Raw genomic sequence first — 23,727 nt, 5'->3', positions numbered from 1 at the left:
AACTTGTTAGTAGAAAATATAGAGGAAAACTTCCAGAATAACAGTATTGCCAACAATTTTTTAAATGACCCTGAGAACACATGAAACATGCAAAAGTATTTTGTACCTAAATAAACTTATCGTTTAACTCCATTTTCCACAAACTTTTTTTAAGTATTCTCATATATGTGAATTCTAAAAAGTTTTACTCACAGAAGTATATAGTTAGCATAAAGGGTACCAGAGGCTAGGAGTGGGGATGGAGATGGAGATGGAGAAATAGAGGTTTTTTTTTTTTTTAAAAAAGATTTATTTTAGTTATTTGAAAGACAGAGTTTCAGAGAGAGGTAGAGACAGAGAGAGGCATTCCATCTCCTGGTTCACTCCCCAGATGGCCACAACGGCTGGAGCTGTGCTAATCCGAAGCCAAGAGCTAGGAGCTTCTTCTGGGTCTCCCACGTGGGTGCAGGGGCCCAAGGACTTGGGCCATCTTCTACTGCTATCCCAGGCCATAGCAGAGAGCTGGATCGGAAGAGGAGCAGCCGGGATTAGAACCGGCACCCATATGGGATACTGGCTCCTCAGGCCAGGGCTTTACTTCACTGAGTCACAGCGCTGGCCCCACGAGAGTTGTTAATCAAATGTTACAAAGTTTCAGAGAGACAGGAGGCAGAGGGATTATAGCCAATAATACATATTTTAATTTTTAAGAGATTTATTTATTTATTTGAAAGAGTTGCAGAAGGAGAGATCTTGCATCTGCTGGTTCACTGCCCAGATGGCTGCAATGGACTGGGCTCGGCCAGGCTGAAGCCAGGAGCCAGGAGCTTCATCTGGGACTCCAGGAGTGGCAGGGTCCCAAACACTTGGGTCATCTTTCACTGCTTTTCCCAAGACATTAGCAGGAAGCTGTTGGGAAGAGGAGCAGCCGGGAAACAAACTGGTGCCCATATAGGATGCTGGCATCACAGGAGGCGGCTTTACCACTATACAATGAGAGCCTCAGTATATTTTAAAATCACTATGAAAATAAGTTTCAAACATCTCACCATAAAAATAATGATGGGTGGTGTCTGCATTATGGTGGAATGGGTTAAGCCACCACCTGCAACACCAGCATCTGATATGAACACTGGTTCCAGTCCTGACTGCTACATTTTTGACCCAGATCCCCCAGTGCACCTGAGAAAGCAGCAGAAGTTGGCCTGAGTCCTTACTCTGCACTCACATGGGAGACCTGGATAGAGTTCCAGACTTTGGCCTGGCCCAGTCCTGGTCATTGTGGCCCTTTGGGGAGTGAACCAACAGATGGAACATCTCTCTCTGTCTCTCACTCTCTCTATAACTCCGCCTTTAAAATAAATAAATTTTTAAAAGCGTTTTAAAAATGGTAGGTGAGATGAATAAGCTAATCAGACTGATTTACTCATTCCACAATGCTTATATATACCAAAGTATCACTGCTATAAATTTATACAATTGTCAAATTAATGTATAAATTTGAGTTCTCTTACATGTAGAAAGATTAAAGATAACACTCAAATTTTAAAAACAAAATCTATTTTGAGCATATTACTTACAATATATATAAAATAATATGTTCACCTACAAGAAGCAAGATCATAGATGGAGAAGAGTGGGACACTAAAGTGCTGCTTGCTATAAGCCTTGCAGAATTAATGAATACTTTAAATTATTTACTGTACTACCTTAAAACAATAAAAGTTTAATATAAACATTTTATTGCTAGCGAGCAAGAAAAAGAATGGCAGAATGAACTGGGAAAATCAGTAAAGCTGAATTTTGTGGCTACAAAAGAATTCTCATTTTAACTCTGTAATTAACACACAATTATTCTTAGGTGTTTAAATTTTAACTGAAAAGTGATCCCTGTTAAATTTAAGAGTGGAAAAAGAGAGGGAGGAGATGTACAATTTGGGACATGCACAATCAGACTTGCCCCAAATGATGGAGTTAGAAATGTGCCAGGGGATTACAATACAATCCCATCAAGGTGTCATGTACCAATGCCATCTCACTCGTCCAAGTGATCAATTTCAGTTCACAATCGATGGCTCTGATAGGTCAAAGAATCATAGGGATCACACAAACAAGACAAGTGTCTGCTAATACTAACTGATAGAATCCAAAAGGGAGAGAAAGATCCAACATGGGAAGCGGGATACACAGCAGACTCATAGAATGGCAGACGTCCTAAACAACACTCTGGCCTCAGAATCAGCCCTTAAGGCATTCGGATCTGGCTGAAGAGTCCATGAGAGTATTGTAGGCATGGAAAGCCAAGATACCATGGAAAAGAAAAAAAAAGAAGACGACGACCTAAATGAAAGATCTCTGTGAGATCCCAGTGGAAAGAATGGGGCCATCAAAGAAGGAGGTACCTTTCTCTGAAGGGAGGAGAGAACTTCCACTTTGACTATGACCCTATCGGAATAAGATCAAAGTCAGTGAACTCTAAAGGCTTCCATAGCCCTGGCAACTCATGACTAGAGCCTAGGGAGATTACTGACGCCATGAACAGGAGTGTCAAATTGTTAATTCAGCAACAGGAGTCACTGTGTACTTACGTCTCATGTGGGATCTGTCCTTAATGTGTTGTCCAACGTGAAGTGATGCTATAACTAGTACTGAAACAGTATTTTTACACTTTGTGTTTCTGCGTGGGTACAAACTGATGAGATCTTTACTAATTATATACTGAATCGATCTTCTGTATATAAAGATAATTGGAAATGAAAAAAAAAACCTGGTGTTAATTGGAAATGGCATAGAAAATTAATTAATTTTTTAAAAAAATATTATGTAGGATCTCTGTCTTTAATGTGCTGTGCACTGTTATTTAATGCTATAACTAGTACTCCAACAGTATTTTTTTTTCACTTTGTGTTGCTATATGGGGGCAAACTGTTGAAATCTTTACCTAATATATACTAAACTGATCTTCTGTATATAAAGAGAATTGAAAATGAATCTTGATGTGACTGGAAGGGGAGAGGGAGCGGGAAAGGGGAGGGTTGTGGGTGGGAGGGAAGTTTTGGGAGGGGGAAGCCATTGTAATCCATAAGCTGTACTTTGGAAATTTATATTCATTAAATAAAAGTTTAATAAAAAATAAATAAATAAAAGTAAATATTTGGCTTTGAAGAAAGTAAAAAAAAAGAATTCTCATTTTATAGATGAAGAGACAGATTTTGATTAATTATAAGACTTGTCTGCATTTTTATATGCAATCGGTAAAAGTATCAGAACTAAAACTATACAGTCTCCTGATGTTTTCACAATTAATATACACAGGACTTATATGCCAAAGCAGAAAAAAAATGAACGAAGGCTAAAATGATAAATATAGGTTACAATCTCCATATTAGTACAATAGAATTTTTTAGGAAAACTCATGGGACATGGCTAGACTTAATCTTGTTCATAACAGAAAGGCATTTCAAGGTATTTTTACTGTCCTTTAAAATATCTGTTTCACTTGAAATCCCAATTGGCTGACAATAATGGCATCATAAAACTATTCCAATCCTGTAAACATCCAGAACAGTGATTCTCAAGGGAAGCTTTGTTAAAAACAGATTGCCTCTTCCCCAGATTCTGATTTAGCAGATCTGGAATGGATCCTAAGAATTTGCATTCCTAGCAAGCTCTCAACTGATGCTGATGCTGATCCAGGGAATATACCTGGAGACCTACTGCTCTAGAACAATGTGTTCCACAAGTTATTAAATGTTAAAAAGAGGATTTCAAGGCCAATTTTTCAGGAAACATTCTATACTATAATTCGATCTTTGTGATTCATAATGCCTATAACTAATATTAAAGACCAGAAGGAATGTTTAAAGTGACTGCTTGACTTGTTTTGACTTAGACTTTCCCCCAATTTTTTTCCACCATGAACCATCTGGTAATGTTCTAAAATTTGAAACATATTGCTGTACGTATTTTTCTATAATATAAACCTGAGATTGTTGTAATAATTATATAAAACACTACATGTTCAGTGTTTTACACACAAATGCTTCATTAAATATTAATTGCTGTTAGCTGCTACCCGACGAAGTAGTTCACCAAATTATTCTTTGGTCAAAAATAAAGGTGGGACAGAAGTTGTAGAACAGGTTAGGTTGATGCTTGGGATACACCACAGTGCCTGGGTCCAAGTTCTGCCTCCATTTCCAATCCATCTTCCTGCAAGTACACCCCTGAGAGGCAACAGATGTTTGCTAAAGTACCTGGATTCCTGCTACCCATGTGGGAGATCTGCATGGTGTACCTGGCTCCTGGCTTTGGCCTGACCCAGCCTTGAGTAATGTGGACATTTGGAGAGTTAACCATGGATGGAAGATCTCTCTGTTGCTCTCATTCTCACTGTTGCATATATGGGATGCATATATGGGATGCCAGCACCACAGGTGGAGGATTAACCTACTGCACCACGGAGCTGGCCCCACTTTATGTTTCAATCAAGTAAATGAGGGGTATTTTTGCCCAGAATTATTTTTTAAAGCATACATAATCTGTGACATTCAAAGTGTAATTGTTAACGTATGCAACATAATGCTTTTGAGTTAGTTTCTCAGAGGAAATACAGTATCATGAAAAGTATTATGCCACTTTAATTTCTCTGGGTTTGCTTATCTGTAAAACAACAGAGATGAGCTGTAGGATCTCTGAGCTCTCTTACAAGTCTAAGGAATTATTCTGTGATTCAATGGTGGGTAACAGATTTGTTCCTCCTTCAGGTAGTTAAGATTGTGATCAACATTAGCCATAAAAATAGCTGTGGTGGTGTTAGGCTACTATCCAAGCAAAAAAGTGAGATTGATTGGCCTATAGAAAACTGAATAAATTTGGGGTCGGTGCTGTAGCTTAGCGGGTAAAGCTGCCACTTGCAGTGCCATCATCCCATATCAGGGCTGGATGGAGACCCGGTTGCTCCACTTCTGATCCAGCTCTCTGCTATGGCCTGGGAAAGCAGTAAGAAGATGGCCCAAGTCCTTGGGCCCCTGTACCCGCATTGGAGACCTGGAAGAAGCTCCTGGATCCTGGCTTTGGATTGGTGCATCTCCGGCCATTGCGGCCAACTGGGGATTGAAACATTGGATGGAAGACCTCTCTCTCTCTCTCTCTCTCTGCCTCTCCTCTCTGTGTGTAACTCTGGCTTTCATGTAAAATAAAATAAAAATCTTTTAAAAAACTGAATAAGGCTGGCGCCGTGGCTTAACAGGCTAATCCTCCACCTTGCGGCGCCAGCACACCGGGTTCTAGTCCCGGTTGGGGCGCCGGATTCTATCCCAGTTGCCCCTCTTCCAGGCCAGCTCTCTGCTATGGCCCGGGAAGGCAGTGGAGGATGGTCCAAGTCCTTGGGCCCTGCACCCGCATGGGAGACCAGGAGAAGCACCTGGCTCCTGGCTTCGGATCAGCACGATGCGCCGGCCGCAGCGGCCATTGGAGGGTGAACCAACGGCAAAAAGGAAGACCTTTCTGTCTCTCTCTCACTATCCATTCTGCCTGTCAAAAAAGGAAAAAAAAAACTGAAAAAATTTGACCTTATCAAACGAAATAAGCAGATCAAATCTTTTATAAACTTAGAACCTACTGAAAAAGGTAATCAGTATCTAAAAACTTCATGGTAAATTAAATAGTTTTAGTATCAAGTAACATGGGGTCCATTGGGAGAAATTAACTCTTCAACTTTATAAAACATCTTTTTAAGGTCTTTCATTATTGAATATATAATGGTAAACTTTTAACAAATGTTTTTAATAGCACCTTGGAACAAGAATCTGTTATTTTTCATGGTGGATATTCAAAAAAAATAGCAAAGCAGAATTTAGGAGGCAAGGGAACCACAATGGTTTAAAAAAAAAAAAAAAAAAAAAAAAAAAAAAAAAAAAAAAAAAACACCTCACAACCTGTCCAATCTTTTCAAGTTTTAGGAAGGAGAAAATAAAAACGAGAAAAAGAAGATATCTGCCAGAGTAGTAATCCTTGCATAGAAGTGAAAAACGAAATAAAACATTACTGAGAACTACTTTCTTTCATTTTCTTCTCTTCCCTTTTTTCCACTTGATGTATTATAATAGAGATGGGGGGGGAAATAGTACTTTTATTTAAAATTGATTGCTTTGCTGCAGAAATGCACTCAGGGTTGTTGTTTGTTGACCTAAGATAGTTACAGTGTCTGATCAGTCTTGCGATAGAATGGCTGGGAGGAGGAATAATAAACCAGAACATTCTTTGTTTTAAAATACTAGAAAAACTCACTTAAACTTCTAAATAACTTTAATCCTCTAACTATAACCTCAACTCGAGCCTGAAAATGAATTTAATATGAAATTCAATTAAGAATCTACTCTCTGTATCATTTAGGGCTATAGACTGAATTCTAGGGAAACACCTCTGCATACTCCTATTTCTTAAAACGAAAACAGAGAAAAATGTATTGTTTCAAAGGCTTTTTTTTATTTTTAAACATGCCACACAATTGGTTTTATGTCTTAGAAATTACATATAAGGAAAGCTAGTGTTATTAATTCACAAGTGAGAAAACAGAGATCATGAAAATTAATAATTTAAGCTAAAGATTTAGGAGTGCTTTCCACTGCTAACTTTGGGGAGTATACTATACATACACTTCACACTTGCATTGGATCAACAGTATTTTATCCTGTACTAAGGGAGAAACGAACAATGAAAAAATTGCAATGTATGTGCTCTCAGATATCACTTAAGCAGTGCCTATGATAGTTTAACAAACAAGTACTTTAGAAACATGCTTCACAGTAAAGAACTAAATCCAATACTGTATTGCCTCACTGGTCACCTTTGCCAAATAGCCTAATGTAGTAAATATCCTAAAACATAACTATAACTTTTTTAAAAAAAATTCCATTTAATCCTTTTTATCAATTAGAAATAGTGCTACACACAGCATTATGGGTTATAGACACTGAATTAACAGTTTAAGAGAATTAAGGTTAGTTTCCAAATGAGATGTTTGATGTTTTCAATTTGATGTGAAAAGCTTACAATTAACACTGCATTATAAAAAATTGGGTATCACTAAACAAATTTAATCAGAAGGGTTTAAAAGAATTATGAAATTATAATTATAAAATAATATAGAAGTTAGTATCAAAACTAATAATCAAAGACCAAAGCATGAAGTTAATGAAGTTGGCCTCAAACTAGGGATTCTTAATCTGGGACCAGCAGGCACCTGTCACTGCTATGTATATGTGTGAGTAGGGAGAGAAGAGTAAGTATTAAGTATTTTAAAAAGAAACTTAGTCGTTTAGAACAAGATTGCAGCCATCAAAATAAAGACATTTTGGAAGTTATGATAGTGTATCAAACAAAAGAAAGAATTTTGGCCAGGATGTGGTAAAAGCACATAAATATCTAGAAGTGAGATAAGATTGAAGTGTATAACAATATAAAAAGTTCTTCAAAATATTTCTCAAGAATTGATATTAACAACCAGAAGCAAGGATTCTATATTCTTGTAGATTTGTCTACCTTTTCTTAGTCACCTACAAATACATAAGAATTAACAGCAATATATAAAGATAGTACTAGAATATTCATGTAGGGAATTCACTATTTAATTAGTAGTTAAGTATTATTTGGTAGTAACCTAAATTTTTGTCCATGTAATCTTTTACTAGAAATCACTATACTGCTTTTTATATACTTGATTTTTAACATGATTTACTACAATTCCCCAGCAGGTAACACTATTTGATAGACTGTTAAATATCTTAAGGAGTTTTCATCGGATTAGCACTGTTAAATTTGGCATGCCATTTCTATAAACGCTTGATCCTACAAAGTTCACCATACCATGCGATAGCCTCATCGTTCTTCTGAACAAGAGAAATACTACATGGAATCAAATCAAAGACACTTTGAAATAAACATGTGTAAATGTTTCTTAGAACCAATACCTAATCAGAAAACTACTAAATTACAAAAGTACAGAAATCATTTATATAAAGCCTACTCTTTAAGGCAGAGGATTCAAAAATGAGTAAAACACAGAGCTTCCATAACTAGACAGGTTAAAAGCTCCTCCAGAGCAGGAATCACATCTTAAGTTCTGCTGACACAAAACACAGGATCTTATTATGCACTTATAAGACTGAACTAATAAATAAATAGGCTTGGGATGCTTAGGAAGTAAAGCTGAGATTACTTGTGAACAATCAGATGTAAGCGGTTAACTGATTTTTAAATGGTTAACTCCATTAATAAAAATAAGGATCTTGAAAAGGAGTATTTTAGTTTGTGGAGAAGGGCTTACAGAATTAACAGACAGATATGGCCAATAGGCAACTGGAAATATCATTGACAAGCTCAAATCATGATTTGGGAGACACAGATAGGGGAATCAACAATAGTATAATCTCTGAGAATGATGAAAATTCCAGGAAAAATATATAAAGAGGACCAAAAGAGAACCTTAAATATAGACATTCGAGGGAAAAACAATAATACTAATAATATGCAACTAGCTAAACTGGGAAAGTTTCTCCACATGGTTTCTATGAATAGTTGTCAGTGTGCAATGAAAAAACTCAAACAAGGTTATATACTTGTGGCTAGTATACATGAAATTTGCTGGAATAGTCTTCTGATTTTAAATGCCCCATTCTTCCATCCCCATAAATGATGGAAACATCAGGTGTCTTCAAAAAGTTCTTAGACAATAAATATTTTAAAAATGCATATATTTCATGAATTTTCACATTAAAAGAATCTTGTCTTTTATTTCCATTTTCCACAAACTTTTTGAAGTACTTACATACTGGAATTCAGTGTTCCAATTACAATTTTGGGAGCCTTTTTAAAATCCTTAAATGGCATAAAATTCCTTTTTCACTTCATATCCTGAGCTCAGATCCTTCATTTGCAAAATGGGATAATAGCAACTATTTCATAGAGTTATTGTAAAGATTAAATGAATTCATATTTATAAAGTACTTTCACTAGTAGCTGATGTGGAAACATTCAACAAGGGTTGACTGCAATTGTTCTTTTTCATTCCTCCACAAAAACATGCTACTAGTTGTAGAGTAGAAAACTGGTTATCACATGGCTCTCAGGACTATCCTTCCCAAATATTTTACAAAAATCATTGCAAACTATCCTTTCACATATCTCATTTCTCAGGCTGTATGCACAGTTTTGGTTATCTTTCATCTTCTATATCATGAACAAATCAGAAAGACTAAGTGCCTATACTGTAACAAAGGGCCAAGAAACCTCTACATTATTGTTAGTCATCTCTAACTTTAGTCATGGAAAATTCTTCCTAAGTCAAAGCAACAATCTATTTATATTTTCCTTTGTACCTACATATTATTTACCTTTAAAAGCATACAAAGTAGAACTTTAAGCTATCAAAAATCAGAAACTTGATAATACTTTCAGATAGTGACAACTTTTAAATGTTCCTGAACACTATGCCAAGTACTATCTTACCACTAAATGATTCCAGCTCTTTCTTTTCTCCCAAGTTATAAACACAGTCACCTAAAATCTCCATTCCCCAAATTATCTCACACTACCTCATACTTTTCCATCTATTCCAACACCATAAACTAACACCTGTCCACCTCTGAACCTAACCACAGGGTAAATTTCCAAAAACCAAACTCTCTTCTTTCATAGCACTGGAAACTCAAATATTTCTTTCTTTTTTTTTTTTTAAGCCCTGCAAAAGCAAGGCCCTCAAAAAATTGGGTAACGACTCAGAATTGTTCCTCTCCACGGAAATCTTTAGTAAAAGGCGAAAGATTTATACGATCTGAAGAGAAACCAGAGTATGGAAACTCAAATATTTCTAATATAAAACTGCTAAATAAATCATATTCCACTTATTCACTGACTTTATAAACCTGAGGCCCTGTCATGCAATGAAATCAAATTTATATTGAGGAAACATTTCAATTAGAATTTTGATTACCAATTTTTCATAAAGAACAGTAAGATGTGAACTTGGCAGTTAATCTACCTTAGCCTTTTTCATCTGTAAATGAGTGGTTTGTAGCACACATTCTTTAAATTCTTTTCCCACTCCCAAAACTCCATAATCCTTTGTCTTACAGTATTAATTCATTCCTAGTACTAATTCTGCACAGAACATTTTGCTAGATCCCAAAAATTCAGGAACGACACATTTCTAAGCGCTAGATGAGGCTGCCATACACCAAAGGAAAATTCATGTGTGAAATTACTAAAATAACTTGTGAAAATAAATAAAACTTTCCTTGAGAGGGATTACTGTAATTAAGATAAATACTAAGCAAACAACTATAAAGAACCAAAAAGCTTACAACTTACGGTATGACAGAAAGCACGGGAATGAAAATCAAGAAGCTGCTTCTAGCGGTGGCTGTGCCAAAAGTTGTCATTTTAGGCAAACTGTAATCTCTCATCTCTTTCCTCACCTGAGAAATGATGGCATTACACTACATAATCTTGAGACTCCCTGGCAAGCCGGAAGGACTCTAAAATATTCTTTGATTTAAAACCCCATAACAGATATAACTGTAGTCAGAGATGTTAGAATTGACACCATTGGCTTAAGCTTCTGCTCAATGAAATGTATTGTAGATTATGCATTCTTGCAGAAAAGTAGAAAACAAAGGATTTGAGGAATCGTGGATTTTAGCTGTCTGCTATTTGAGTAAACCCCTCCTTTCATTACTTTCAGAGTCTCTATGGTTAGTCCTTTGTGCGCCATAAAATAAGGACTGAGTGACGAATATAAACTTCAAGCCACAGTTTTTCTGAAATGAGAAAAATGTAATTTCAAGGGCTCAAAAGACACTAAAATTCTCTCCCTGGATTTGAACAGGACCTTTCCTAAAACATTAGTAAAACATTAATATACAACCATAATCATGGTGCTGTGAATTCTCAACTATGTAGATATAGATTACTCACTTTTTAGATTACTCTCAGCAAAGTTTTAATCCAAGTTGTCTTCCATTTGCTACCCAGAGCACTTCTCAGTCACCACTTTCTAAGTAAAACACAATCAGAAAAATAAGCCTATAAAACATCATATAATGTATCCTAAATTAAAATGTTTGGAACATTTAATATTTTGGGATGGTAGGATAAGAGAAGGTTGGTCTTTATAGTGAATATCTACTTTTATGGATAAGTTACATTGAAACTACCTACCAAAGAACTATGGACACTTAGGGATAATCTATTTTATTCTAAAGATCTTGAGACCACGCACTTTCATCAGAAAGAATAGTGTATCTATCTCAAGTTATCACATGAACTTAAACCATATACTTAATCCATTATGCCTACCTAATTTGTAAAACTAATTTTATAAGCACATAAATTAAAATAAATTTTCCATTACAACTGTGAGAGGGGATCCTTAAAAAAAATAATGGTTAAGTCCTACTGTCCTACTGTCCTACTAGTATAGTTTCTTTTGGTTTAGTCTTCTCAAACCAGTAAAGACTTGACACTGAGCAAAATTATTTTGTCATTTCTACTTATGTTAGAGGGAAAAGAGCACATCCATTTCACCCTACCTTTTAGGACAAAAGTAGTTTCTCCAAGTAAAATAGATAATCAGATCTAATGTTTTTCAGGCAATTATTGAGCTTTTTACTTCATAGAGCACAATCTAACATTTCTGCTTTAAAAAATATTGGTTCCCTGAATTATGAAGGTAAAGGCAACAGCTCTCAACTTTTAAAAGTTAATATTTCATTTTTTTAATTCTCAGGAACATCAAAGCTAACTACCTTTACGGCATTTGTCCAATTTTTAAAATTTCATTTTCTTCCCATGATTCCAAATCCATTTGGAATTCTAAGACCAAAGCTGTGAATTCTCACTACATATTGAAGACTGGGTAAAAAATAATAAGTACATTAAATTGCAATTAGAATTCTGACCCCATTGCAAATGTGTATACCATAAAATTTCCTACATACGTACATTCCATAGATGTAAGAGGTTTATTAATTTATATTGTTCTGAAAAGTATTATGCATTTAATTTGATTTGGCTACATTTCATGTACTGGATTCGGGAGTGTTTTTAAAGTACAAAGGGTTTAGTGTTTATTTTTGTAATCCAACAACTTTATCCAAAAATGTAGAAAATTTTTCTGGCTGGCCAGGAGGATAACATTTCAGTTTTAATAATCCATTGACTGTAACAACCCAGGAAGTATGCTAAAACAAAAGAAGAAAACTTTTAGGTAACAGGAGAAAGTTTCATAATTACTTGCTGTCCACCTGATGACTAAAATCTACTTCCAAGAACATAGTGATGTTTCTTAAACTACACATATAATTTTTATGTATTTTAATATTCTAGGCATACATACCAAGATAATTAAAGCAATACAAAGAATACTATAAAATGTCAACCCCAATTCAACAAATACATTCTTTTTTATATCAAGGTAATATTTCAGAAATGCAGTTACTTCATGAAAAAAAGTGTTCATGTGGCTTCGTAATACTTCTTAGAACTGAGCAGATATAAATTAAAACAAAATTAATTTATGAAAACAGAATAAATGAAACCAAATATAATAGCTGCCGGATAACAAAAGACTAGACCATGCATGAGGATTTTAAAATAACTATCCTGCCAGTAATTTACTATCATAAATCCATATATAAATAAGCAATATATAACCATCATGCATTTTAGAAATAAGGTTCTAAACCACAACATGAAACTGTTGTTTCAGGAATTTATTTAAATCAGTCACTTCAATTTGAACAGATATACAACCAACCAGTCTAAATTTGGAAAAAAAATGATTTACCTAAAATAAAAATATAACCAATTATTGATTCTTACTGCTTTCATGTATGTGACTTTCTTAAAAAAACTTCTAAAATTGTGGGAAAAAATGAGAAAATTAAAGAAGTGTACAGTTTCCCTTTAGACCTCAGTAAAATGTCAGCATGTGTTTCTGAAGTCAATGTTTCTCCCTTTATAAGGTACTAACTTAAAGTCACAGCTGTTTATCATTTAAAGTGAAAATATTCCTCAAATGTATCTGGAAAAATAGATTCACATAAACCAGTTAGGAAAATGAAAGTTTATTTATCTTAAAAACTGATGTTAACCCCTAGCAATCTCAGTTACACAAAGACAGATATGCCTATTATCTAAAGCATACATAATTTTAATCGTCTAGCTTCTCCACTGGCTCACAATGCTTCAAAACCAGCTTCTACATTATAGGACCCTCTAACACCTCTGTTGGTATACAAAGGAGGACACAAACAATTTTACTCCTGAATGAGTGAATCTGTGTCCTCTCAATGAGAGTAAGAATCTTGATTTTGTTCACTGATGGATATAGCAAGTTCCTAGAATAATACCTTGCACATTGTAGGTGCTCAATAAGTATTAATGAATGAACAAGTATTTATTGAGCGCCTAAAACAGGAAAATTAAAAGGAAAGCTTATTATGGTCTAGCCAATTTCTTCTATGGTTTACTTATTTTTATTCTAAATTAACTTCAATATAACAAAAATAAGTAATTTTAAATACTCCTATGTTTTTACTCTTCAAAACATCAAATTAGGGTATGTTTTAAAGTCAAACAGTTAGAAACTACTGACCAGCCCTTTGGGAAGCTTCCAGGATCTTAAGGAAGAACAATAGAAAACAAACCAGCAATTTTCTTCATCCTCCTATTATGATGTCAATCAGTTCTTGTTGAATTCTAACACACTTGTAGAAAATAATACTTCTTACCATAAAGTAATCCCCCTACCTAAAACGCTCCAAAGACTTGTCACTTAATGCAGAATAAAATCAGAACTCTTGCATGAACGATACCTGCCGAGCCCTATCTTGCACTACGTTCTCCCTTGCTATGTTCCTGCCACACTAAACTTCCCTCTGCTCCTCAAGCACACAAAATTCCAACTTTACTCCTAATTTTGGGCTTTTGCAATTGCTGTTCCTCTACCTCTAGAGCTTCACATGACTGGCTCTTCCAGGGAATTCAAGCCTCAGCTCAAAGATCATGTCAAACCTCTCCTGACAATTATATCTAATTGGTCTTCACTCCAGGTCTTATTTTCTTTGCAGGACATTCCTTCAGGTGAAATTATTGTGATTACTTGTGTACTTATTTACTGCTTGCTAATCAACCACCACTAGAATGTAAGCATTATGAGCACAGGGACTTTACCTCTTCTTTACCACTGTATCCACAATACCTAAAACAGCATCTATTACATATTAGGTACAGCTGAATGCATGAATGAGTAAATTTAATTTAGGGATGCCAACGGGCTTACTAAATACAAAACTTTAACTAAAGTAAGTAAATGCCTCCCCTGAATACTGAAAATCTAAATGATGAACATAAAAATTAGATTCTCAGAGACTTGTACACCCAGATACTCACATGTAAAGAAACAGTCACATACATAGAAAGGCATGTAACACAGAGGTCAGTTAAAAACATAAAGAAACAAATGAGATGATTTTATAGGTGAGAAAAATCAAAGTATGTTTGGTAAGCAGGAGAAGAGAACAGCTAAAAGAAGACCGGCGGGCTAGGTAAGTAGATAAGAACAGTCAGGGAGGAATTATAGTTAGTGGTCAAATAATCGGTCTCTAGTATACCTGCAAGTACAGTAGAAGAGATGCCCCTCTCTGTACAGCTGCTTTGCCAATTCCAGCTGATTATTCCAGTTGATTATTCATCAACTTTTCATTTATGACTACCACAGTGGCTTTCCTTTTTCCAGAGTCTCCAGCTTCCTGCACCTACCAAAAAAAAGATCATTTTTTAAAAAGATTTTATTTGTTTGAAAGAGTTACAGAGAGAGGTAGAGACAGTGGTATAGAGAGAGACGGAGAGAGGGAGAGAGGGAGAGAGAGAGGTAGAGACAGAGAGGTCTTCCATCCGCTGGTTCACTCCCCCAGATAACTGCAAGGTCTGAAGCTGAGCCAATCCAAAGCCAGGAGCCAGGAGCTTCTTCCAAATCTCCCACGTGGGTACTGGGGCCCAAGGACTTAGGACATCCTCAGCTGCTTTCCCAGGCGCATCATCAGGGAGCTGGATATAAAGTGGAACAGCCAGGACTTGAACCAGTGCATATATGGGATGCTGACACTGCAGGCCAGGGCTTTAGCACACTTCACCACAGCATTAGCCCCCAAAGATCAAATTTGTTAATACGACTTAAAAAAAAAAGATTTATTTGAAAGGCAGAGTCACAGAGAGGGACAGAGACAGATATTCCACCCACTAGTTCACTCCCCAAATAGCTGCAACAGATGAGGCTGTGCCAGGCCAAAGCCAGGAGCCTGGAACTCCATCCCAGTCTCCTATGTGAGTGACAGGAGCCCAAACACTTGGTTCATCTTCTGCTACTTTATCAGGTGCATTAGCAAGGAGCTGGATTGGAAGTGGAGCAGCCTGGACTCAAACCGGCACTCATAAGGGAGTCCAGTGTCTGGTAGCAGCTTAACCTGCTGTGCCACAATGCTGGCCCTTGCCACCCACGTGTGAGACTCAGCTGAAATTTCAGGCTCCTGGCTTGGGCCTGTTCCAGACCCAGCCATCGCAATCATTTGGGGAGTGAACTAGTGGGTGGAAGATCTGTCTTTGTCTCTCCCTCTCTGTGACTCTGCCTTTCAGATAAATAATCTTTAAAAAACAATATTCTGGAAATAAACGATCTGTACAAAACATGTTTAGATTTTTTTTCTTGTCATTACTCCCTACATAATACAAGAATACTTTTAAAAGTTTGTGGAAAAATGGAATTAAAAGTTTATTTTTGGGACCAGCACTGTGGTGTAGCAGGTAAAGCTGCCATCTGCAGCACCGGCATCCCATATGGGATTAGCAGACATTGCTGCTAATATGTCTGGGAAAGCAGTGGAAAATGTTCCACATGCTTGGGTTCCTGCACACACATGGAAGACCCAGAAGAAGCTCCTGGATCCAGGCTTCAGCCTGGCCCAGCCCTGGACATTGTAGTCTTTTTGGGAGTGAACCAATAGATTGAAAGTGTGTCTGTTATCTTTCTCTCTCTCCCCACCTCTGCCTCTTGTAACTTCAAATAAATAAATCTTTTTTTTTTAAGTTTATTTTCAGGGCAGGCATTGTGGCAGAATGCCTGGGATCTACTCTAGCCTAGCCTCCACTTCTTCTTCATTTTTTAACATTGGGATGCATGCTCAAAGAGCAGACTTTTCTTTTTATGGGTTCACAGAAGCCAGGAGCCTGGAACTCCATGAAGTCTCCCGTGTAAGTGACAGGGGACTAAGTGCTTGGGCCATCTTCTGCTGCTTTCCATGGTGCATCATGAGGCAGCTGGATCGAAAGCAGTGCAACTAAGACTTGAACAGGTGCCCATATGCAATGCTGGCATCCCCGGCAGCAGCTTAAGCTGCTGTGCCAGGATTCTGGCCTCCAGCCTCTACTTCTAACCCAGCTTCCTTTTAATGCACACCCTGGGAGGCAGCATACAATGACTCAAGTACTTGGATCGCTGCCACCCATTTGAGAAACCTGGATGGAGTTCTAGGCTCCAGGCTTCTGGCTTTTGCACTGCCCAGCCCTAGCTGTTGCAGGTATGTCAAGAATGAACCAACAGATGGAAGGCATCTCTTTTACTCTGCATTTCAAATAAATAAAAAGTTTATTTTGATAATTTTTTTTGAAATTCATGTATACTAGAGTCTTCAAAAATTCACGGAAAGTGAACATTATGAAAAATCTGTGGGTTTCAAAGTTTTTGTATCAATAAACTTATCTTTTAATTCTATTTTCCATAAAATTTTTGAAGTAACCTTTTATAACTATCATGCATATCGCATTTACACTGTATTAGGTATTATAAGCAATCTTGAGATGATTTCAAGTGCAGTTTATGGAAGGATATGTCTAAGCCACATGCAAATACTATTCTATTTTAGATAAGAGACTGGAGCATCTGCACAGGGTACTGGAACCCACCCTACAAGGATACCAAGGGATAGTCACAGTTTACTTCTATTCAAACACAAATAGAAAAGGCAAGCCTGCCATGTGAAAAATTAATAATAAAGCAAAGCTCTGCCCACTCCTTATGAGTCTACCCTTGAGGTGCCATACCCAGAATGGTTAGACTGCTATGAATTTTCACCCATAAAATATTAGGATCAATTCAACTTTGAATCTAAAATCACCCAGCTATTTTAAATGGGAGCAAGAACATTGATATGTAGACAGTACCTTTTACAGGAGGGGGTAATTAATTATCTGTTGACTGGACAACTAACTTAACACGTTTCTGTTTCCTCATCTGTAAAATGGAGAAACACAAGTACATGAAAAATTTATGGAAAATGTGTGTTATGAAAAAAGTTACTCATGGATTTCAAGTTTTTTGCACCAAAATAAACATTGTTTAATTGTAACTGCCATGAAGCTTCTGGAATTTCCTCTTATTTCCTTTGTATGTAAGAATCAAACAAGATAAAATACACAAAGCATTCAGAGCAGTTCCAAAAACTCTTTAGCTACTATTTTCTAAGTTTTTGATCACCAATCTGTTAGTAACGTCTGTTTCTAATGACTTTCTCTCCTCTTTAACTAGACTCTTTAAAAACTAGACTCTTTAAAACTAGACTCTTTAAAAACCAGGAATATCCTCCCTCCTGGCAGTGAAAACTGCAATGTTCCCTAAATGCAATTATGAAGGAACTGGAAGTCTAATTAACTAGATCATTAGGATGGTTCTCTGAAAAGCAGGCAGTGATTTGCATAATATATAGCTTCTAAAGAATATTTCTGAATTCATTTCACACACACTTTTAACAGAAATGCAAAAAAATCTTTCAAAGTGAATTTCACCATGACCAATCCAACCCATCAGCAAGCTAAACATTGCTTCAGATCTAAGCTCAAATACTAATTTCAAGTTCACAGTTCATTACAGGTGTCATTGCGTGAACTATCTCCCTCTCTGTGCTTAGCGTTTCTTATCAGAAAGTTGAGCCATGGTGATGAATTTTCCATCCTTCGCTCATCCAGAAATACTAAATTCCAATAAAGTTCTCAATTGTTACATTCAAATAATTCCAGTAATTATTATGTTCAAAAGGGCTACCACTGGGAATTCTGGCGACAGAAAGGTCCCGGTGTCAGCTCATTTTTTGTTATGTCACAAAGACCAAATTCTGAGATTCTAAGGCATTTTACCTGCGTGACTAATAGCAAGATCTGCTTTCTGAAGGTCTTCTTTCAAGGAATCCTTGTACCTGTAAACATTCAGAGTAAAAGACTCAGCACTGAACGGTTCAAGTACTACAGTTCCTCTACCAGTTTGGAGGATAAGTTGGTCATAAAAGCTCTTGGGTATCTGAAACAGGAAATAAGAAAACGCGGGCCTTTTAAACTGCCTCCCGTGAAAACCGCAGTAACAACAAATCCTAAAAGCCAGGGTGCAGACCCGAGCACGGGCTACCAAACAACCTTAATTTTCCCAGCTTTGCCAGTCCCGGGCCCGACCCAGGAACCTCACTAGCCCAAACGGATTTCGGTGACCCAGCTTGCCAAGTCGGGAAAGAACCAGTACGGCTAAAAGGAGAGCAGGGTTAGACTTTGAAAAGAGGGTCGCAAACTAGCCAGAGAGAAGCAGGGAACAGCAGAGCTCTACCTCCTCACGAGTTGGGCTGCGAGAACCGCAAGCCTTTAGGGGGACGCGCTCAGGGGACGCCGCGAAGCCCGAGGTCGCCAGCTCTGAGGGCACCCCACAGACTGGAAGGCCGAACACGACGGGGTGTCGGGGCTGGGCAGAAGCCCCAGCTCTGAGGGCGGAGCCGTTAGGGAGGAGGGGCGAAGGCGGAGAATCCCAGGGAAAAAAGCCTGGGAAAGGAGGAGCCACCGAAAGGACGAGGAGGCACAGCCCTGAGAAACGACGAGGGACGAGGAGCGGGAAGTGGAGGACCTAGAGGGGCTGAGCAGAACCGGAAGCGGACTCGACCGGGCGCAGTGAAAAGCCAATCAAGGGGCGGCGGCACCTGAGGTACAGCTGTGGTAATTTCTTTCCTCGTGTTGCGGTCAGGCAAGGTTACCGAGGCCAGGAGTGAAGATTGGCCTCGGCGGGCGAAGCGCGGCGAGCGCAGACGTCGCCCGCGCCCCTCCCCCACTCACTTGCAGACTCTCGTGCGCCCAGACGCGCGCAATGAGGTCGTCAAAGCAGGTGGTCCCTACGGTAACGAACACGCACTTCATCGCGCGGGATCCACTCGCAAGGACCGGATGTGACGTAGCATAGGCCACGCGTGTGGTGGCCGGTGGTCCGTGGCAGAAGCGGAAGTCGACCGGGACCGCCAGGGGGCGGCAGGACCCATGCCTGTGTCCCCAGTGGGGTGGAGCCAAAGACTTTGAGGATTTCTTTCCGGGCTCTTGTTGTAAACTCTGTGTCTAACTGCTCATGAGACCCTCACCGTAAAGGGATAAGAAATTGCCTAATATAATTTCTCTTTAGTAGTATTTAAAAAAAAAAAGACCAACCAGTCTATCCCTAGAATTATGCTGGGGTCATTTCTTGGGCACTTTAGCTCTTTTAATAATAGAAAAGTTTGGGGTTCTTTATTTGCTACTATGTTTTGCCAAGATACATGTGAGTTAAATAGTTTTAATTCGAGGCTGCGAAGCTGGAGGGGGATGAAAAGTAAAAGTGCCTTTTTAAAAATCATTCGTAGGCTCTTTCAACTCCGGTTGTCCAAAAACCAGAGTCCCGGAGGGTCCCTTGGAAGCTGCAAAGAGACTGGTCAACTCCCTTAGCACACTTTTTATGTAAAATAGAGGTAGTAAGGAATGAAGCCTAGATCTGTAACCCATTTAAACTGTAGATTATAAATCAGCATGAGTGCCACAGAGAAATTACACTTTAGCAAGCAGGTACAAGAGACAGGTGTAAAAACTCCTGCCACCATCATACTGTTAATTATTGCCTGTTTTATCTGGTTCTAATGTGTTTTGTGTTTCCAGCTTAAAAATCTCACTTTAAGTCATGTTTATATTTTGGCCTGCCTGAATATATCCACAGAAACCAAAAGAAGAAATTATTTTAAGGCAGAAAAGAATTGGAGGTGAATTAAGCCTAAAATAGTAGGCTGAGAAGACAGACTCCTTTTTCTATAGGGTGTTTCCTATAAATCTTGTACAATGGGTTATCTTTGAGGAGTTATAATGTTGTTATCCCTTTGTTGATAACAAATTTCAGAAATGAATGGTACAGTGCAACTACAGCTCAATAATGAATGTAGAAAAGCCATGGTTAAATAAAAATACGTAAGTACAATCATTTTCTGCCCAATAAGAGGAATAAAATATGAATATGTATTGAAATTTAAAGATAAAGACATTTAAAAATCTTACCTGTCCTAAAACATCCTGAACTTATAATTTATGCATATGCCTCAGTTGCTCTGAATTTTACCACAAGGCACACTAACCTGCAGAAACCATTTCTTCTATGTGAAAGCAATAATTGACTATTAGCGGAAATGGCTGGAATAGAGGTTCTTGCGTTGGCACAAGAAAGAATTCAAGGTGTCAATCTGATAGAGGATGCAGTGTTGTAAGTGATGGCTCAACATACTGTGGTATGTGACACTTAAGAGTGAATATTTTGCTATTTAATAACAAAGCATGAAAATTAAAATTCTTGTATATTTATCATTAATGCCATATTGTGAGATGATCATGTTGGTGCTTAAAATTAACATTTGTTAAAAGTTGATTTTTTCCTTTCTCTTTTTTCTTTATTTTTTTAAAGATTTATTTATTTATTTAAAAGTGACAGTTACACAGAGTGAGGAGAGGCAGAGAAAGAGAGAGAGAGAGAGAGAGGTCTTCCATCCACTGGTTCACTCCCCAATTGGCCACAACGGCCAGAGCTGTGCCGACCTGAAGCCAAGAGCCAGGAGCTTCTTCCAGGTTTCCCAGGTGAGTGCAGGGGCCCAAGGCCTTGGGCCATCTTGTACTGCTTTCCCAGGCCATAGCAGAGAGCTAGATCAGAAATGGAGCAGCCAGGACTTGAACTGGTGCCCATGTGGGGCGCCAGCACTGCAGGCGGCAGCTTTACCCATTATGCCACAGCACTGGCACCCTTTTTCTTCATTATTGTTATTTTGTTTTTGATACAAACATGTTTGGTAGCAACAGTAAGGGAGAATTCAGTTTTATAGTATGACTTTGACCTGTATTAATAGATTGTATAGATTAGTAATAATGGATTATAAAGCCCTGTCTTCTGTTAGGCAAGAGATGATAGAAGGTTTTATTACTTTTGTTTGTGTGTTTATTTATTTCGTCTTCAAATCATTTAAGAATTTATACGACCAGGAAGAATAGCTTTTTGATCTCTTGGTTTATTAGGATTTGTTTTTATGTTGACTCTTTTTTTTTTTAAAGATTTATTTTAGGGCCGGCGCCGCGGCTCACTAGGCTAATCCTCCGCCTTGCGGCGCCGGCACACCAGGTTCTAGTCCCGGTCGGGGCACCGATCCTGTCCCGGTTGCCCCTCTTCCAGGCCAGCTCTCTGCTGTGGCTAGGGAGTGCAGTGGAGGATGGCCCAAGTGCTTGGGCCCTGCACCCCATGGGAGACCAGGAGAAGCACCTGGCTCCCGCCATCGGATCAGCGCGGTGCGCCGGCCGCAGCGCGCTACCGCGGCGGCCATTGGAGGGTGAACCAACGGCAAAAAGGAAGACCTTCCTCTCTGTCTCTCTCTCACTGTCCACTCTGCCTGTCCAAAAAAAAAAGATTTATTTTATTAGAAAGGTAGAGCAACAGGGAGAGGGAGAAAGAAAGAGAGAGATCTTCCATCTGCTGGTTCACTCCCGAAGTGGCCGCAATGGCCAGAGCTGGGCTGGTCTAAAGCCAGGAGCCAGGAGTTTCTACCCGGTCTCCCAGCTAGGGGCAGGGGCTCATGCACTTGGGCAATCTTCCACTGTTTTCCCAGGCGCATTAGCAGAGAGTGAGATTGGAAGTGGAACAGCGGGACTCAAACCGGCGTCCATATGGAATGCCAGCTTTGCAGACAGCAGCTTAACCTGCTGTGCAGCTGAAGTTTTAAGCTTTCTTTGTATTTGTGTGGCTGTTACTCAGAAAGACCTTAACTTCTCATTGTTGTCTATGAAATCTTTTCTTATATCTGGAAGATATGTGAAGGAGCACCATTGTTCAATTAAAGAACATGAATACATATATAAACTGAATGATCTTAAAATCCTAGAAAATTAGAAAATTGAACTTCTAACACTTTAAATGTGCTAGACTTTAATAATAAAACATCTCACAGAAACTAATGGAGAAAACAAGATTACATAATTAACATGATTCTTTGGCTTATGTCTTTTTTTCTGACTTACCATTGTTAAGTGTAATATAAGCATACTTTTTGTTTTACTTGGGTGATATTTTCTTAAACTTGCACACATATTCTGATCAAGTTAGTTAACATTATTCCTAACAATGTTTGCAATTGTGAAAAATGTAAATTGTATTCAACTAAATTAAATCATTACTCCAACAAACTTCATTTCAATAACAACTATGCTTTGAAGTATGCCTACATGAAGATTTTTCCAAGATCTTTAATCAACCATGTGATGGCATTAAATTGAATGAATTAATGGTTAGTCATTGGTAGGCTAGGTAATTCCTAAGGAAAATTGAGTAATGAAACTTTTTCTAAAGATTTATTTATTTATCTGGAAACTAGAGTTATAGAGGGAGGGAGCGAGTGAGAAAGCTCCACCATACACTGGTTCATTCCCTAAATGGCTGCAATGACTGGGGCTGGGGCAGGCCGAAGCCAGGAGCCAGGAGCTTTTTTTGGGTCACCCAAATGGGTGCAGTGGCCCAAGGACTTGGGCCATTGTCCGCTGCTTTCCCAAACGCATTAGCAGAGAGCTGGATAAGAAGTGGAGCAGCCAAGACTCAAACTGGTGGCGATATGGGATGCCAACACTGCAGACAGTAGCTTAACCAGCTACACCACAGTGATGGCCCACAAAATATCCTTCACTGAATTCATTCAGAACTCTGCCTTGGTCCAATTACATGAGATTATTAGAAAAAAGCCTTTTAGTTTCAGCACCTGGAGAGAGATTTCACATATTGCTTCCTCTTCTCAATTGCATTGTCAAGATTAAGGCTTATGGCATCAAAAGATCCTTTGTCAATACAAATTTTAAATCCAGACAGCTTTGTGGAAAGATTCAAAAATCTTATACCTTCAACTTAAAGTTAGATAGCCCTTCTTTCTCTAGGATACTTCCAGAAATCTGAATTGCTGAAGGAGAGTACTCAATGCCAATAATATTACTGAAACCAAATTTTGCAGGTTCAACCAGGAAAACACTATATCCAGTTCCAATATGAAGCACTGGTTGCATCCAGTGGAATCTTCTGTTTCTTCATCCACCTTATTAGTCAAGTCATACTCTCTTCTCCAAACCAGATTTCTTTTGTATCTCCATATTCCTGGCAAGTTTGTAGTTCTCTCTCATAGACGGCATTCCAATGCTCTTGCTTCCCCAGAGCCAAGGAGATGAATTCATCCTCTGAGGGATTACCTTCACTGAATAACACCATAGCCACACTGCTGGGGCTGCTGTCCTCAGTGCTGGAACTCTGAAACATTGTTTTCAATTAAGCATAATTTTAACAACCTTTGCTTATTA

At 38.1% G+C, this 23,727-nt stretch overlaps 1 protein-coding gene, 1 non-coding gene and 1 pseudogene across 2 annotated transcripts in view; all 3 read right to left on the bottom strand.

Annotated features, from left to right (window-relative positions):
* The window catches only part of ALG13 (ALG13 UDP-N-acetylglucosaminyltransferase subunit), an 89,700-nt gene extending 70,428 nt beyond the window's left edge, over positions 1–19,272 (bottom strand). Inside the window, 6 exon segments of the mRNA XM_062183040.1 lie at positions 14,655–14,728; positions 14,730–14,761; positions 14,764–14,798; positions 17,954–18,065; positions 18,229–18,388; positions 19,183–19,272. Of these exon segments, the coding sequence (XP_062039024.1) occupies positions 14,655–14,728; positions 14,730–14,761; positions 14,764–14,798; positions 17,954–18,065; positions 18,229–18,388; positions 19,183–19,263 (494 nt within the window). The 5' untranslated portion in view covers positions 19,264–19,272.
* Positions 9,718–9,834, bottom strand: LOC133753846 (U5 spliceosomal RNA). The gene has a single exon (XR_009865089.1). It is a non-coding gene; the product is annotated as a U5 spliceosomal RNA (small nuclear RNA).
* Positions 19,273–22,334: 3,062 nt separating the features above from the next.
* LOC133752603 (EEF1A lysine methyltransferase 2-like) lies at positions 22,335–23,686 on the bottom strand (annotated as a pseudogene).
* Between the last annotated feature and the right edge of the window lie 41 nt (positions 23,687–23,727).

Source organism: Lepus europaeus, chromosome X, assembly GCF_033115175.1.
Source record: "Lepus europaeus isolate LE1 chromosome X, mLepTim1.pri, whole genome shotgun sequence".
NCBI lineage: Eukaryota > Metazoa > Chordata > Mammalia > Lagomorpha > Leporidae > Lepus > Lepus europaeus.
The sequence above is the reverse complement of the archived record's forward strand: the minus strand, read 5'-3'. Positions and strand labels throughout refer to the sequence as shown.